General features: G+C 40.2%; 1 protein-coding gene across 1 annotated transcript; it reads left to right on the plus strand.

Annotated features, from left to right (window-relative positions):
* Positions 1 to 776: 776 nt before the first annotated feature.
* Positions 777 to 1203, plus strand: LOC129042899 (ubiquitin-conjugating enzyme E2 H-like). The gene has a single exon (XM_054499205.2). It carries the CDS (start codon positions 777 to 779, stop codon positions 1116 to 1118), a length of 342 nt encoding a protein of 113 aa, XP_054355180.1. The 3' UTR covers positions 1119 to 1203.
* Positions 1204 to 15736: the final 14533 nt, after the last annotated feature.

A 15736-nucleotide genomic window follows, 5' to 3' on the forward strand; every position in this document is an offset into this window, starting at 1 on the left:
ACATTGGCTGAATTAATGACGGAATAAATTCTTGACTCATCCTTGAGTAAAATGTTATTGTTTGGATTTATAATTTCCACTGTCCATGTTCGATACAGTCCCTTCCAATGCCAAAACAGCTATAGGTTCAAAATGACTGTCACCTGTAAGCAATTAGATTTGATTACTGTCAACATTCACAGACTTCCTTACGTGTTCAAATGAGGTTGAAGCTACCAGAGATTATGAAAACACAGATTCTTTTCTCATTAAATGTAAGGTTTTTGGGAGAGGGGGTGTTAACATAATCATGAGAATAAATCTCCTAAGACAGAACAATCCCTTACCAGAATCTGAGAGAAACTGAGACCAACAGGTAGATGCTTCAGTGCATTTCCTAGAAGTGGCTATTTGGGTACATGATATGGTAGGAGGAAGCAAGCCATGCAATGCTGAGCTGAATGATGTCCCTTACTGGTAGCACCAGAAGGAATACAAACTGTTAAAGATAATTGTCCAGTTTGTCAGCAGGAGAGACAATGTTTACAAAATGCAATGGAACATATTCCCAGAGGTGAAGAACCAGCACACAGATGACAAGTAGACTATATTGGTTGGCTGCCGTTAGCACCAGGAAGAGTTAAATGGGTTTTGACTGGCATGGATTCAGGACTTGGCTTTGCTTTTCCAGTTACACAGACTAATGTTAATAATACAGTTGGGCTGGGGTAAGGAGGCTGACTGAGCAGGAGTCGTCTGCTTGTAGTGGAGGCTGCTGGAGCTGGTCAGAGGGATTCATGAATAAAATTTTCCATCCCAACATTGATGACGTGTCAGGAACTGCGTGTCTAGATGTAATTAATCAAACTTGGACAGCTCTCTATGATCTTACCAATATATTTGAGTCCTTCCTTCCCCAGTTGTTGGCCTATCCTAACCCCATAGATCCTCTCAATGGTGAAGATGCAGCCATGTACCTCCGAAGACCAGAAGAATACAAGCAGAAAATTAGAGAGTACATCCAGAAATATGCCACGGAGCAGGCGCTGAAAGAGCAGGAAGAGGGTACCAGGGACAGCTCATTGGAGAGCTCTATATCTGACTTTTCCGAAGATGAGGCCCAGGATATGGAGTTGTAGTAGAAAAAGCACCTGCTTTTCAGAAAGACTATTGTTTCCTAACCATGAGAAGCAGACTGTAGTATTCATATTTAAACACAGCAATTTTTTTATGACTAAAGGTTTTTATGAATAATAGCATTGATATATATATATTATATGTCACCCTTTAGATCTTGATTTCTTGGTCATTTCTCAACCTGAGGTGCATAGCATATTCCCACATTCCATTTGGTAGCAATATGCGGTCCGAATGCATGCATTCATGGGTCCATGTGGCCAAGTCAGCCTGTGTGCTACCAAACTGTCAAAGGAAATAGCCGCTCTGATAGGTAGACGTGAGTAAGAAGAACGGGAAAAAATCGCTTCTTTTATTGATGGTTCCAAAGAAACAAACAAAACCAACCAGCTCTTGGATGTGAAGATAAAGTAGTGCTTTTCTGAAATGGAAAGGAAAAACTTGGGGAGGAAGGGGCCTGCTGTGGGGGCATTAGAGCCAGCCACATAAGAATCAGAGCTGCTCCTTCCTGTGAATCCTAGGTGGCCCTATGTCTTCTGTGGAGTTACAGTATAAAACAGGGAGCTAATTAGAGTATTAAAACTTAAAACCGTTTTTTGACTCTGATTTTAAGTACATTTTTACATGTCAGTTCCTGCCCTTCATACTACCAGGCCCTGCAGCCACAGTGTTCTTTTGGAGAAACTTGGAGAAGTGTTTTCTGAACTGGTTCTTTTTCTTGGGGTAGAGTTTGTAACCCAGACCTGTTTTTGAAAGGACAGCACAAGAGGAGAAAAGTGACTGGGACGATGCTTCCTCTCATCCAAAACACGCGCAGAGTCACATCCTCATCCTAGTGTTTGGCAGTTTGAGACTGGTACCCTGAACTTAAGAGCTTTAAATATGAGGGTTGTGTTTTCGGGGGAGTTATTTTTTTGGGGTGTGTGTGTGTGTATATTGTGCTTAGAAAGGTTGCAGATTTCATCTTCACCTACCAAGAGGCAGCCGCCTCCTTGGACAAGCCACTCATGGACCATTAGACTTCAGAAGAAGACCCATGTGGTGACTGCAAAGCCCTGGGTACTTGCCTTCATGTTTTGGTTTGGTTTTCCCTTTTTCTGCTGCTCTTGGCAGCAGCCTGGTCATCATCTGCTTGTGGGAGTGGGAAATGGGTATTTTAGACCCAACACAGGTTCTAAATTAAAAAAAATAATAATTGGAACAAATAAAGGTTCCTGTACCCAGAGTGATTCTACGTGGGAAAAACAAACCAGCTTTTTTTCAGAGAGTGACCAAATAGGAAGAAGGGATTCAGAAATATGATGTAGTAGAACATGCCCTGCAGGAAGAAAATGTTTTCTCTCCTGTGTATGTTAAGAGGAAATCAGTTTAAAATGCCTGCTAATCAAATGTTGACTCAGCTAACCATATGTCCAGGTTGCTGCAGAGTTTCTTTCAAATCTGAGTGTTGCCTGCTGAACTCAGATGGGAGTTTGAAGAAATTTTAGACAGCAGCTCTGTATCCTTTTTTTGCCGCAGCCAATAAGATAATAGCAGGATTAGCCAATCCCAAGACCTTCTGAAGATGATTTTTGAGCATCCCACTGGGATTATTTAATTTTTCTTTTTGACGTGTGTTTTTAGTTTAGAAATGCTGTATTCCACAAGGTTTAAGTCAGTGAGGTTGGAAGATGCCCTATCTTTTTTATTCAAAAAGCACAATCAATCTTTTGTTTGAAAATCTATATAAAGTACAACTTGCTTTTAGCATGATTATTTTCCTAAATAAAAAGACAAAGAATTTACTTACTTTATGTAAAAAAAAAATAATAATAATAATACAGTTAAAGGATTGAAACAGAATATACTGCATTAATTTGGCCTACCAACTGACATTTCTTCTGATCAAAGAAACAATTTCCTGGCACATTCTGCACAGTACTGGGCAAAGTACCCAGGGCAGTGAATACTCAGTAATGTTTGCAGATGTAGGAAGAGATGGATGGAGAACCGAATGACTGGTTGAATTGACAGATTAAAAGAGGCAGTTGAAGTCTAATGAAGGCATTATCAGTGTGAATGAAAGAAAAAGACAAACTAGAGAAACAACACATAGGTAGAGTCTTAGGGTTTGATAATTGTTTGGATATAGAGGTCAGCGAAACAAAAATGGCTGATAAAAGAGAGATGGTATCTTGAACATTAATAAAAGAATCAGAAAGCTAATTGAGTTTGGGAGGAAAGCTAATTCAGTTTGGAAAAGATGAGTTTCATTTTAGACTTTAGAGATATTAGGATAGTTTAGATAGATGATGTAAAAGATGATATATTCAATTACAATTTTACTGATCTGTTCAATAATCATTTATCAAAGACTTGAGGGTTCTAGGCACTGGGTTACAGGCTGAGTATAATAAGCGCCAATATTTGTTGAGTACTTATACAGTAGGCATTTCTTCGTGCTGGGAATGGAGCAGGGAACTTAGATGAAAAGTAGATCCTAGTGGGGGTAGACAGAAAATAAAATTAATAAGTAAAATATATACTATTAGATGGTGATATGTAGAAAAGGAAAGCCAGAAGGTGGGATAGAAAATGTTAGGGTTAAGTACTTTCAATTTTAAATGAAGTCGTTAGGGAAGGCCTCACCGAGAAAGTGGCATTTGAACAAAGACCAGAGCACATAAAGAAGCAAAGGTATCAAGGAAACAAATGTTCCAGGCAGAGCAGCAAGCAGCAGTATGAACACTAAATGCAAAGGGCCAAGGGTAGGAACATGCCTGGAACATGGGAGGAATGGTTAGAAGGTAGGTGTTTCCGCAGCAGGGGTAGAGTAGAAGGATGTAATGTCAAGGAGGTAGCAGAGACCAGCTCCTGTAGGCATTTTAGGCTGCTGAGACGGTTTTCGTGGAGGAGTGATATGACCTAACTTAAGTTCTAGTAGTATCAGCCAGGCTTCTGTTGGAAATGATAATTAAAAGGGAAAGAGCAGAAGCAGTTGAGAGGCTAATCCAGCTAATCCAGACAAGAAATGATGGTGGTTGGGACCAGGTTGATAGCAGTGAGGTGGAGAGCATTGGTTGTATTCTGGGTATATGTTGAAAGTAGAGCCAACACAAGTTGTAGATTGATTGTGGAGCATGAGAAAAAAGAATAATAGATGATTCCAACATTATTTACCCTGAGTAATTCCAAGAATGGTTTTATATCTGGCTGAAGATGAAGAAGGCTGAGAAGGAGTTTGTCAGAAGTAAGGATTGGGAGTAGTTTTAAACATGTTAACTGTGCAATACTTATTAGACAATCCAGTGAAGTTAGAGAAGCCTGTTTTATATAAGTCTGGAGTTCGGGAGAGAATTCTGAGTGGGAAATCCAAATGCGAGAGTTGTCCTGTACAGATGATGTTTGCAGCCTGAAACTGTTGATCTCTTGGTGATCTCATCGAGAGAGTCAGTGTAGAGAGAAAAGGAGATCAAAGGCTTAAGCTTAGGTCCGACGTTTAGGGTCAGAGAAAACTATAGGAACAAATAAGGGAGTGATCATCAAGGAGTGTATACTAAAGGGAGACATGTATGCAAATAAGCCTCAAGTATATTTGTACTATAGAGGGGTTCAAAGGAGAGAGAGAGGTCAAGACTACCAAACAAATGAAGTATCAAGAAAGGTTTGTTAGAGAAAGACTCACTGGAAGTGGGGGGAGGATGAGGATTTTCCAGACAGAGAGAAATGACATTAACAAATCCAGTTCGTTGTGGTAGGGTTGTCAAGAGTAACGACTCTGGAGCCAGAGTGTCTGGATTTGAATCCTGGCTCTGCCAGTTACTAGATGTGTAATGTTGGTTGAATCACTTAACCTCTCTGGGCCTCAGTTTCCTCATCTATAAAATGAGGATAATAATACATACATAGGGTTGGTATGAGGATTAAATAATAAAATATTTGTAAATTTCTTAGACTACATGACACTCTGCATGTTATACATAAATTTTAGTTCAATCTATAGAGATTTGGAACTTTATGGAACAATTTGGAAATTACAGTGGTTGGGGTGTAGAGTAGGTAGGGAGAGGAAATGGTGCCTAAGGCTGGAAATGCAGACAAGGGCCAGCTCACGGAGACTCTTCATGTTATGGGAAATAATCTGAACTTTTCCAGTAAGCATTTGGTCAGATTCATGTTTTTGAAACACAGTTCTAACAGTAGGGTAAAGGTTACCAAGTGATAAGTTGAGATTAGAGGCCAAGTGATGAAACTGAGATTGTGTGACAAGAAAGAGCAGGTGTGAACAAACTGGAGAGTGTTAAGCAGATACAATCGACAAGGCTCGGTCACCAGTTAAATGTGAAGAATGAAGAAAATTACAAAGGCTGAAATGACTTCCAGATTTTCTATTGTGTTCCTGGTTAGCTGATAATCCATTTTATTAGAAGGAATATAGGAGGTAGAACATGTGTTAAAGACAGATAATACTCCTATTTTGTGAATGTGGGTTTGAGTACATCTGTGACATTCCGATTGAGATGTTCTGGCACCATAGGAAATGGAAACATGGAATGTCATCTGATATAAGGCTGTGACTACAGGAGAGGAGTCCAGGCTAGAAATATAGATTCAGAACATCATCATGCTGGTGGTCGGAGGAGTCATAAAATTGGGAGGGATGTCTCAGGAATCGTGTATAGAATGAGAAAGCCAAAGCAGAGTCCTGCAAAGCATCAGCACTTGGAAATGAGGTGGCTGAAAAGGAAGCAAAACTGTTACAGAGGTAGAAGCAACAAGAAAGAGAAGCCAAGGAAGAGGGAATATCAAGGGAGATAAGGACTGGAAGCCAAATGTGGCATAGAGAAAGGTCAAGGAGGGTGAGGACAAAAGAGATTTCGTTAAGTGTGGCAATTATGAGATCACTGGCTCTCCACCAGAAAGGCGAAGTGCTGAAAGCAGGAAGCTAATTACAATGGGTGTAGCAGACACAGTTGGTGCCCCTCCCATATTTCTTTGGCATTCACTATTTCTAACCTTGTCAATGGCGTCCTACAGAAAGCACCTCCTACTTTCTATGAGGGCTTTTTCATCAGCAAGAGCCCAGCCTTGTCTTGGAGCTGGCCAGATGTGCCAGAGTTAATGCCTGCAGGAGCAGCCAACAGTGATTTAAGATGTGAGTTGATTGGTAAGTACCCCAGTATTCCTCTCCCAAGGAGAAATCACTCTTCAGATTTGTTCGACAGTTTCCCAAAGATGCCAAATGAGATTCAAATCCCAGTTTCCCACAATAGTAATCTAAGATAAACACATTCTGTATTGACTTTTTTCCTACCTTGAGTCACTTCTCTTTCTTCTAGCAAAGATTATCCCCCAAGTAAACTGCTCCCATCAAATTCTTATCAGAGCCTGTTTCTGGGTGTGCCCAACTTATGACAAAAGGTCATAAAAGTTTTAAGAGATGAAGATAAAAAAGAATTAAAATATTTAAACTTGGTTATAAATGAAAAAAGATAGGACTGTAACTAGAAGATGACATAGAATCACGAGACATTTTTTCTTTATGTCATGGGAGAAGCAAGTTTATATACTGAGGGGACAGAAACTATAGGAAGGGGTGAGGGTGTAGGAGAAGTGATGCTCTAGTGGAGCAGGGTCCCTGGGATAGGTGGAAGGCATGTGGTAGCACAAGGAGGGGTTAAGAGTTGAGGAAGAGGGATGCCTTTTTATTAAGTAAACAGAAAGGAGAGAGGATGGTTACAGTAACAAGTAAGAGCACAGTTGTGTATGAATGTTCTGGTGGCCAGAGAGCAGAAAGGGAGCTCATTTACTAGCTGTGAGGGAGATTGGGGTGACAGTGTATGTCTATTGGGCAAGAAAAATGATAGAAGATGCAGACAAATAGAATGCCCTCATTTAGGTGGCAAATAGAAGAGGAGAAAAATTTAAAGAGATAAATCAAGAAACAAATAACACAGTAACATGGAAACCAAGAAGGAACAATTTTAAAGGAGAGAGTGATCAAAGTGTCCAATTTCTTGAATGAACATCAGTAATTTTGGAAAAGAATTTCTTTTGGGTCCATGGAATAGAAGCTATCTACTCAAAGGATAAAAGAGTAAGCAGATAGGGAAAAAAAATAGAGAATGGCAAACAGATGAGGCCTTGACAAGAAGATAATTCCAAAATACGGATTCACATCAAGTTAATGGAGAAAGAACCCAATGGTATTTCCATGCACACCAAGATACCTGTATTTAGAACTCTTTAGATATTTGGTTGCATTATATGAAATTTCTCAGATTTGACCATTTTTAACCTACAAAAATGTCAATTTCATATGATTTGACCTGATATTCACAAATATCATAGGGAGATTTTTTACTGACCAGAACTCAGATTCTTAGGTTCCCTGTGTCAACTATCAACTCTAAGTCTATTGTGAATACTTAACGCATAAAACTGCCAAGAATACCATGTGGTTAGCAAAACACCATGGATGAAACATAGTGAATGAAAGATAATGAAAATTGACAAATTATTGATTTTATTTTTAGTATTTGTTAATAACATATGTTCTACCAAAAGACTAATAATTTCTATAACAGGGTATTAGAAATAAGCAGTTTTCTAAGGCCAAGCGCAGTGGCTCACGCCTGTAATCCCAGCACTTTGGGAGGCTGAGGTGGGCAAATCACGAGGTCAGGAGTTCGAGACCAGCCTGGCCAACACGGTGAAACCCTGTCTCTACTAAAAATACAAAAATTAGGGGGAGGAGCCAAGATGGCCGAATAGGAACAGCTCCGGTCTACAGCTCCCAGCGCGAGCGACGCAGAAGACGGGTGATTTCTGCATTTCCATCTGAGGTACCGTGTTCATCTCACTAGGGAGTGCCAGACAGTGGGCGCAGGTCAGTGGGTGAGTGCACCGTGCGCCAGCCGAAGCAGGGGCGAGGCATTGCCTCACTCGGGAAGCGCAAGGGGTCAGGGAGTTCCCCTTCCAGGGGTGACAGACGGCACCTGGAAAATCGGGCCACTCCCACCCGAATACTGTGCTTTTCCGACGGGCTTAGGAAACGGTGCCCCAGGAGAGTATAGCCCGCACCTGGCTCAGAGGGTCCTACGCCCACGGAGTCTCGCTGATTGCTAGCACAGCAGTCTGAGATCAAACAGCAAGTCGGCAGCGAGGCTGGGGGAGGGGCGCCCGCCATTGCCCAGGCTCGCTTAGGTAAACAAAGCAGCCTGGAAGCTTGAACTGGGTGGAGCCCACCACAGCTCAAGGAGGCCTGCCTGCCTCTGTAGGCTCCACCTCTGGGGGCAGGACACAGACAAACAAAAAGACAGCAGTAACCTCTGCAGACTTAAATGTCCCTGTCTGACAGCTGTGAGGAGAGCAGTGGTTCTCCCAGCACGCAGCTGGAGATCTGAGAACGGGCTGACTGCCTCCTCAAGTGGGTCCCTGACCCCTGACCCCCGAGCAGCCTAACTGGGAGGCACCCCCCAGCAGGGGCAGACTGACACCTCACACGGCCGGCCAGGTACTCCAACAGACCTGCAGCTGAGGGTTCTGTCTGTTAGAAGGAAAACTACCAGAAAGGACATCCACACCAAAAACCCATCTGTACATCACCATCATCAAAGACCAAAAGTAGATAAAACCACAAAGATGGGGAAAAAACAGAGCAGAAAAACTGGAAACTCTAAAAACCAGAGTACCTCTCCTACTCCAAAGGAACGCAGTTCCTCACCAGCAACGGAACAAAGCTGGACGGAGAATGACTTTGACGAGCTGAGAGAAGAAGGCTTCAGACGATCAAATTACTCCGAGCTATGGGAGGATATTCAAACCAAAGGCAAAGAAGTTGAAAACTTTGAAAAAAATTTAGAAGAATGTATAACTAGAATAACCAATACAGAGAAGTGCTTAAAGGAGCTGATGGAGCTGAAAACCAAGGCTCGAGAACTACGTGAAGAATGCAGAAGCCTCAGGAGCCGATGCGATCAAATGGAAGAAAGGGTATCAGCCCTGGAAGATGAAATGAATGAAATGAAGCGAGAAGGGAAGTTTAGAGAAAAAAGAATAAAAAGAAACGAGCAAAGCCTCCAAGAAATGTGGGACTATGTGAAAAGACCAAATCTACGTCTGATTGGTGTACCTGAAAGTGACGGGGAGAATGGAAACAAGTTGGAAAACACTCTGCAGGATATTATCCAGGAGAACTTCCCCAATCTAGCAAGGCAGGCCAACATTCAGATTCAGGAAATACAGAGAACGCCACAAAGATACTCCTCGAGAAGAGCAACTCCAAGACACATAATTGTCAGATTCACCAAAGTTGAAATGAAGGAAAAAATGTTAAGGGCAGCCAGAGAGAAAGGTCGGGTTACCATCAAAGGGAAGCCCATCAGACTAACAGCGGATCTCTCGGCAGAAACCCTACAAGCCAGAAGAGAGTGGGGGCCAATATTCAACATTCTTAAAGAAAAGAATTTTCAACCCAGAATTTCATATCCTGCCAAACTAAGCTTCATAAGTGAAGGAGAAATAAAATACTTTACAGACAAGCAAATGCTGAGAGATTTTGTCACCACCAGGCCTGCCCTAAAAGAGCTCCTGAAGGAAGCGCTAAACATGGAAAGGCACAACCGGTACCAGCCGCTGCAAAATCATACCGAAATGTAAAGAACATCGAGACTAGGAAGAGACTGCATCAACTAACGAGCAAAATATCCAGCTAACATCATAATGACAGGATCAAATTCACACATAACAATATTAACTTTAAATGTAAATGGACTAAATGCTCCAATTAAAAGACACAGACTGGCAAACTGGATAAAGACTCAAGACCCATCAGTGTGCTGTATTCAGGAAACCCATCTCACGTGCAGAGACACACATAGGCTCAAAATAAAAGGATGGAGGAAGATCTACCAAGCAAATGGAAAACAAAAAAAGGCAGGGGTTGCAATCCTAGTCTCTGATAAAACAGACTTTAAACCAACAAAGATCAAAAGAGACAAAGAAGGCCATTACATAATGGTAAAGGGATTAATTCAACAAGAAGAGCTAACTATCCTAAATATATATGCACCCAATACAGGAGCACCCAGATTCATAAAGCAAGTCCTGAGTGACCTACAAAGAGACTTAGACTCCCACACATTAATAATGGGAGACTTTAACACCCCACTATCAACATTAGACAGATCAACGAGACAGAAAGTCAACAAGGATACCCAGGAATTGAACTCAGCTCTGCACCAAGCGGACCTAATAGACATCTACAGAACTCTCCACCCCAAATCAACAGAATATACATTTTTTTCAGCACCACACCACACCTATTCCAAAATTGACCATATACTTGGAAGTAAAGCTCTCCTCAATAAATGTAAAAGAACAGAAATTGTAACAAACTGTCTCTCAGATCACAGTGCAATCAAGCTAGAACTCAGGATTAAGAATCTCACTCAAAACCGCTCAACTACATGGCAACTGAACAACCTGCTCCTGAATGACTACTGGGTACATAACGAAATGAAGGCAGAAATAAAGATGTTCTTTGAAACCAACGAGAACCAAGACACAACATACCAGAATCTCTGGGATGCATTCAAAGCAGTGTGTAGAGGGAAATTTATAGCACTAAATGCCCACGAGAGAAAGCAGGAAAGATCCAAAATTGACACCCTAACATCACAATTAAAAGAACTAGAAAAGCAAGAGCAAACACATTCAGAAGCTAGCAGAAGGCAAGAAATAACTAAAATCAGAGCAGAACTGAAGGAAATAGAGACACAAAAAACCCTTCAAAAAATAAATGAATCCAGGAGCTGGTTTTTTGAAAGGATCAACAAAATTGATAGACCGCTAGCAAGATTAATAAAGAAAAAAAGAGAGAAGAATCAAATAGATGCAATAAAAAATGATAAAGGGGATATCACCACCGATCCCACAGAAATACAAACTACCATCAGAGAATATTACAAACACCTCTATGCAAATAAACTAGAAAATCTAGAAGAAATGGATAAATTCCTCGACACATACACCCTCCCAAGACTAAACCAGGAAGAAATTGAATCTCTGAATAGACCAATAACAGGAGCTGAAATTGTGGCAATAATCAATAGCTTACCAACCAAAAAAAGTCCAGGTCCAGATGGATTCACAGCCGAATTCTACCAGAGGTACAAGGAGGAGCTGGTACCATTCCTTCTGAAACTATTCCAATCAATAGAAAAAGAGGGAATCCTCCCTAACTCATTTTATGAGGCCAGCATCATCCTGATACCAAAGCCTGGCAGAGACACAACAAAAAAAGAGAATTTTAGACCAATATCCTTGATGAACATTGATGCAAAAATCCTCAATAAAATACTGGCAAACAGAATCCAGCAGCACATCAAAAAGCTTATCCACCATGATCAAGTGGGCTTCATCCCTGGGATGCAAGGCTGGTTCAATATACGCAAATCAATAAATGTAATCCAGCATATAAACAGAACGAAAGACAAAAACCACATGATTATCTCAATAGATGCAGAAAAGGCCTTTGACAAAATTCAACAACCCTTCATGCTAAAAACTCTCAATAAATTAGGAATTGATGGGATGTATCTCAAAATAATAAGAGCTATTTATGACAAACCCACAGCCAATATCATACTGAATGGGCAAAAACTGGAAGCATTCCCTTTGAAAACTGGCACAAGACAGGGATGCCCTCTCTCACCACTTCTATTCAACATAGTGTTGGAAGTTCTGGCCAGGGCAATTAGGCAGGAGAAGGAAATCAAGGGTATTCAATTAGGAAAAGAGGAAGTCAAATTGTCCCTGTTTGCAGATGACATGATAGTATATCTAGAAAACCCCATTGTCTCAGCCCAAAATCTCCTTAAGCTGATAAGCAACTTCAGCAAAGTCTCAGGATACAAAATCAATGTGCAAAAATCACAAGCATTCTTATACATCAATAACAGACAAACAGAGAGCCAAATCATGAGTGAACTCCCATTCACAATTGCTTCAAAGAGAATAAAATACCTAGGAATCCAACTTACAAGGGATGTGAAAGACCTCTTCAAGGAGAACTACAAACCACTGCTCAAGGAAATAAAAGAGGATACAAACAAATGGAAGAACATTCCATGCTCATGGGTAGGAAGAATCAATATCATGAAAATGGCCATCCTTCCCAAGGTAATTTACAGATTCAATGCCATCCCCATCAAGCTACCAATGACTTTCTTCACAGAATTGGAAAAAACTACTTTAAAGTTCATATGGAACCAAAAAAGAGCCCGCATCGCCAAGTCAATCCTAAGCCAAAAGAACAAAGCTGGAGGCATCACACTACCTGACTTCAAACTATACTACAAGGCTACAGTAACCAAAACAGCATGGTACTGGTACCAAAACAGAGACACAGATCAATGGAACAGAACAGAGCCGTCAGAAATAATGCCACATATCTACAAGTATCTGATCTTTGACAAACCTGACAAAAACAAGAAATGGGGAAAGGATTCCCTATTTAATAAATGGTGCTGGGAAAACTGGCTAGCCATATGTAGAAAGCTGAAACTGGATCCCTTCCTTACACCTTATACAAAAATCAATTCAAGATGGATTAAAGACTTAAATGTTAGACCTAAAACCATAAAAACCCTAGAAGAAAACCTAGGCATTACCATTCAGGACATAGGCATGGGCAAGGACTTCATGTCTAAAACACCAAAAGCAATGGCAACAAAAGCCAAAATTGACAAATGGGATCTAATTAAACTCAAGAGCTTCTGCACAGCAAAAGAAACTACCATCAGAGTGAACAGGCAACCTACAAAATGGGAGAAAATTTTCGCAACCTACTCATCTGACAAAGGGCTAATATCCAAAATCTACAATGAACTCCAACAAATTTACAAGAAAAAAACAAACAACCCCATCAAAAAGTGGGCGAAGGACATGAACAGACACTTCTCAAAAGAAGACATTTATGCAGCCAAAAAACACATGAAAAAATGCTCACCATCACTGGCCATCAGAGAAATGCAAATCAAAACCACAATGAGATACCATCTCACACCAGTTAGAATGGCAATCATTAAAAAGTCAGGAAACAACAGGTGCTGGAGAGGATGTGGAGAAATAGGAACACTTTTACACTGTTGGTGGGACTGTAAACTAGTTCAACCCTTGTGGAAGTCAGTGTGGCGATTCCTCAGGGATCTAGAAGTAGAAATTCCATTCGACCCAGCCATTGCATTACTGGGTATATACCCAAAGGACTATAAATCATGCTGCTATAAAGACACATGCACACGTATGTTTATTGCCGCATTATTCACAATAGCAAAGACTTGGAACCAACCCAAATGTCCAACAATGATAGACTGGATTAAGAAAATGTGGCACATATACACCATGGAATACTACGCAGCCATAAAAAATGATGAGTTCACGTCCTTTGTAGGGACATGGATGAAATTGGAAATCATCATTCTCAGTAAACTATCGCAAGAACAAAAAACCAAACACCGCATATTCTCACTCATAGGTGGGAATTGAACAATGAGAACACATGGACACAGGAAGGGGAACATCACACTCTGGGGACTGTTGTGGGGTGGGGGGAGGGGGGAGGGATAGCATTGGGAGATATACCTAATGCTAGATGACGAGTTGGTGGGTGCAGCGCACTAGCATGGCACATGTATACATATGTAACTTACCTGCACATTGTGCACATGTACCATAAAACCTAAAGTATAATAATAATAATAATAATAAAAGAAAAAAAACAAAAACAAAAAAAAAAAAAAACAAAAATTAGCCTGGCATGGTGGCGCGTGTCTGTAATCCCAGGTACTTGGGAGGCTGAGGCAGGAGAATTGCTTGAACCCAGGGGGCAGAGGTTGCATTTAGCTGAGATCACGCCATTGCACTCCAGCCTGGGTGACAAGAGCAAGACTCTCTCTCTCTCTCAAAAAAAAAAAAAAAAAGAAAAAAGAAATAAGCAGCTTTCTTTTTTTCTGGATTTTCACAAATACTCTAAAAATAAAATAAAAATATCTCTCTAGAACCTTTAGTTTTTAATTGGAGAATTTTTGAGAGTGAAATGGCTAGAGTAGAATGAAACCATGAATGGTGATTTATCTGTTAGAGACATCATTGAGTGAAAACAACTTTAGTGAACTTGATTATTTTGGTTCTTACTCCTTGCTTCAGTAATTTTTTTCTGAAATTTAATTGCTTCGAGGTCAATGATGAAGGGCATGTAAAATGCAATTAACAGATGAAAAATACCTCCTGTGATTTGATATTAAGCAGGAGTGATGGAGTGTAACATTAAAAAATGGTATCAAAGGTGCATATTCTGCATTTCACTTTTATTACGTCAATTTCAGGTTCTGGAACACTGGAATTTCACACATGCTTAATTAAATTACATCAGTAGCAATACTTTGAGCTCAAAAGAATTTTTGGAGAAAGTTTCAGAGACAAGGAACATGGGAACAATAATTATTTGCCCTTCTGGCTACTGGACCAGAGTATGCTCTTGAAGTCTCTTCCATCTGTAAATATCTGAATGGAATTCAAAGCTCACAAGATAACAGACATAACTGAGTGTATGTTGGGCCCATGAGAGGGAAAATGGTCTATATTAACTCCTCAATCCTCCAACCCCTATACATGGTTTCAGATGCATGTATTTTTTTGAAGATGTAAAAAGACAAAAATCAGAGAGATTACTAAAATATATTTTTTTAAGTTAAGAAATTAAATTCTTTTTTTCAAAGACAATGTAATAGCTCTAATTATATCTATTTTATAGATAAGAAATTAAGGCTTTAGGATATTAATACTTAATCTGTATACTGATGGTCATACAGTTGATACCCAAGCTGTATCTCTAATACATCATGCACTAAATTCCTGTTCTCAGTGTTCCTTAAAATGGATTATGTGACTCTGCAGGAATTATATATTTTCTTCCCTTGTCCCTGTTTATGTTAACAATCATGCTTTCTTTCTTTTTTTTGTCCCTTCTACAGCTCATGCCCTGGCTTCTTTTCTCCACTTTATCCTTCCCTAGAGGCATTCTATGATAAAAATGAAAGACATTAAAGGAGTCTGAAGTCCTCTTAGGGGAGACATTAGTTATACTGTGGTTCCAGGAAAGCCTTGAGGCTATAATGGCATAATGGTTAGCTCAGATGCTGTAAAAAGTATCTGGGGCCACAGAAATTGCCAGCTTCATACATTTTGAGGTAGACCAGTTATTTGCTGGGGCTATAAGGCTGTGATCTTAGAACATTTGAACATGTAATAAAGTTCTTGGGGACTAAAGAAAACCGGCATTTTCTGAAGATTGAAACTGGATCCCTTCCTTACACAATATACAAAAATTAACTCAAGATGGATTAAAGACTTAAATGTAAAACCCAAAACTATAAAATCCCTGAAGACAGCCTAGGCAATATCCTTCAGGACATTGGCATAGGCAAAGATTTCATGATGAAGATGCCAAAAGCAATTGTGACAAAGGCAAGAATTGACAAACTAAAGAGCTTCTGCATAGCAAAGGAAACTATAAACAGAGTAAACAGACAACTTATAGAATGGGAGAAAATTTTTGCAAACTATGCATCTGACA

Source organism: Pongo pygmaeus, chromosome 7 (genome assembly GCF_028885625.2).
Source record: "Pongo pygmaeus isolate AG05252 chromosome 7, NHGRI_mPonPyg2-v2.0_pri, whole genome shotgun sequence".
Taxonomy (NCBI): Eukaryota; Metazoa; Chordata; class Mammalia; order Primates; family Hominidae; genus Pongo; species Pongo pygmaeus.

What these genes read in the sequence shown, in the direction of transcription:
- LOC129042899 (XM_054499205.2), top strand. Translation starts at nt 777, where the DNA reads ATGAATAAAATTTTCCATCCCAACATTGATGACGTGTCAGGAACTGCG.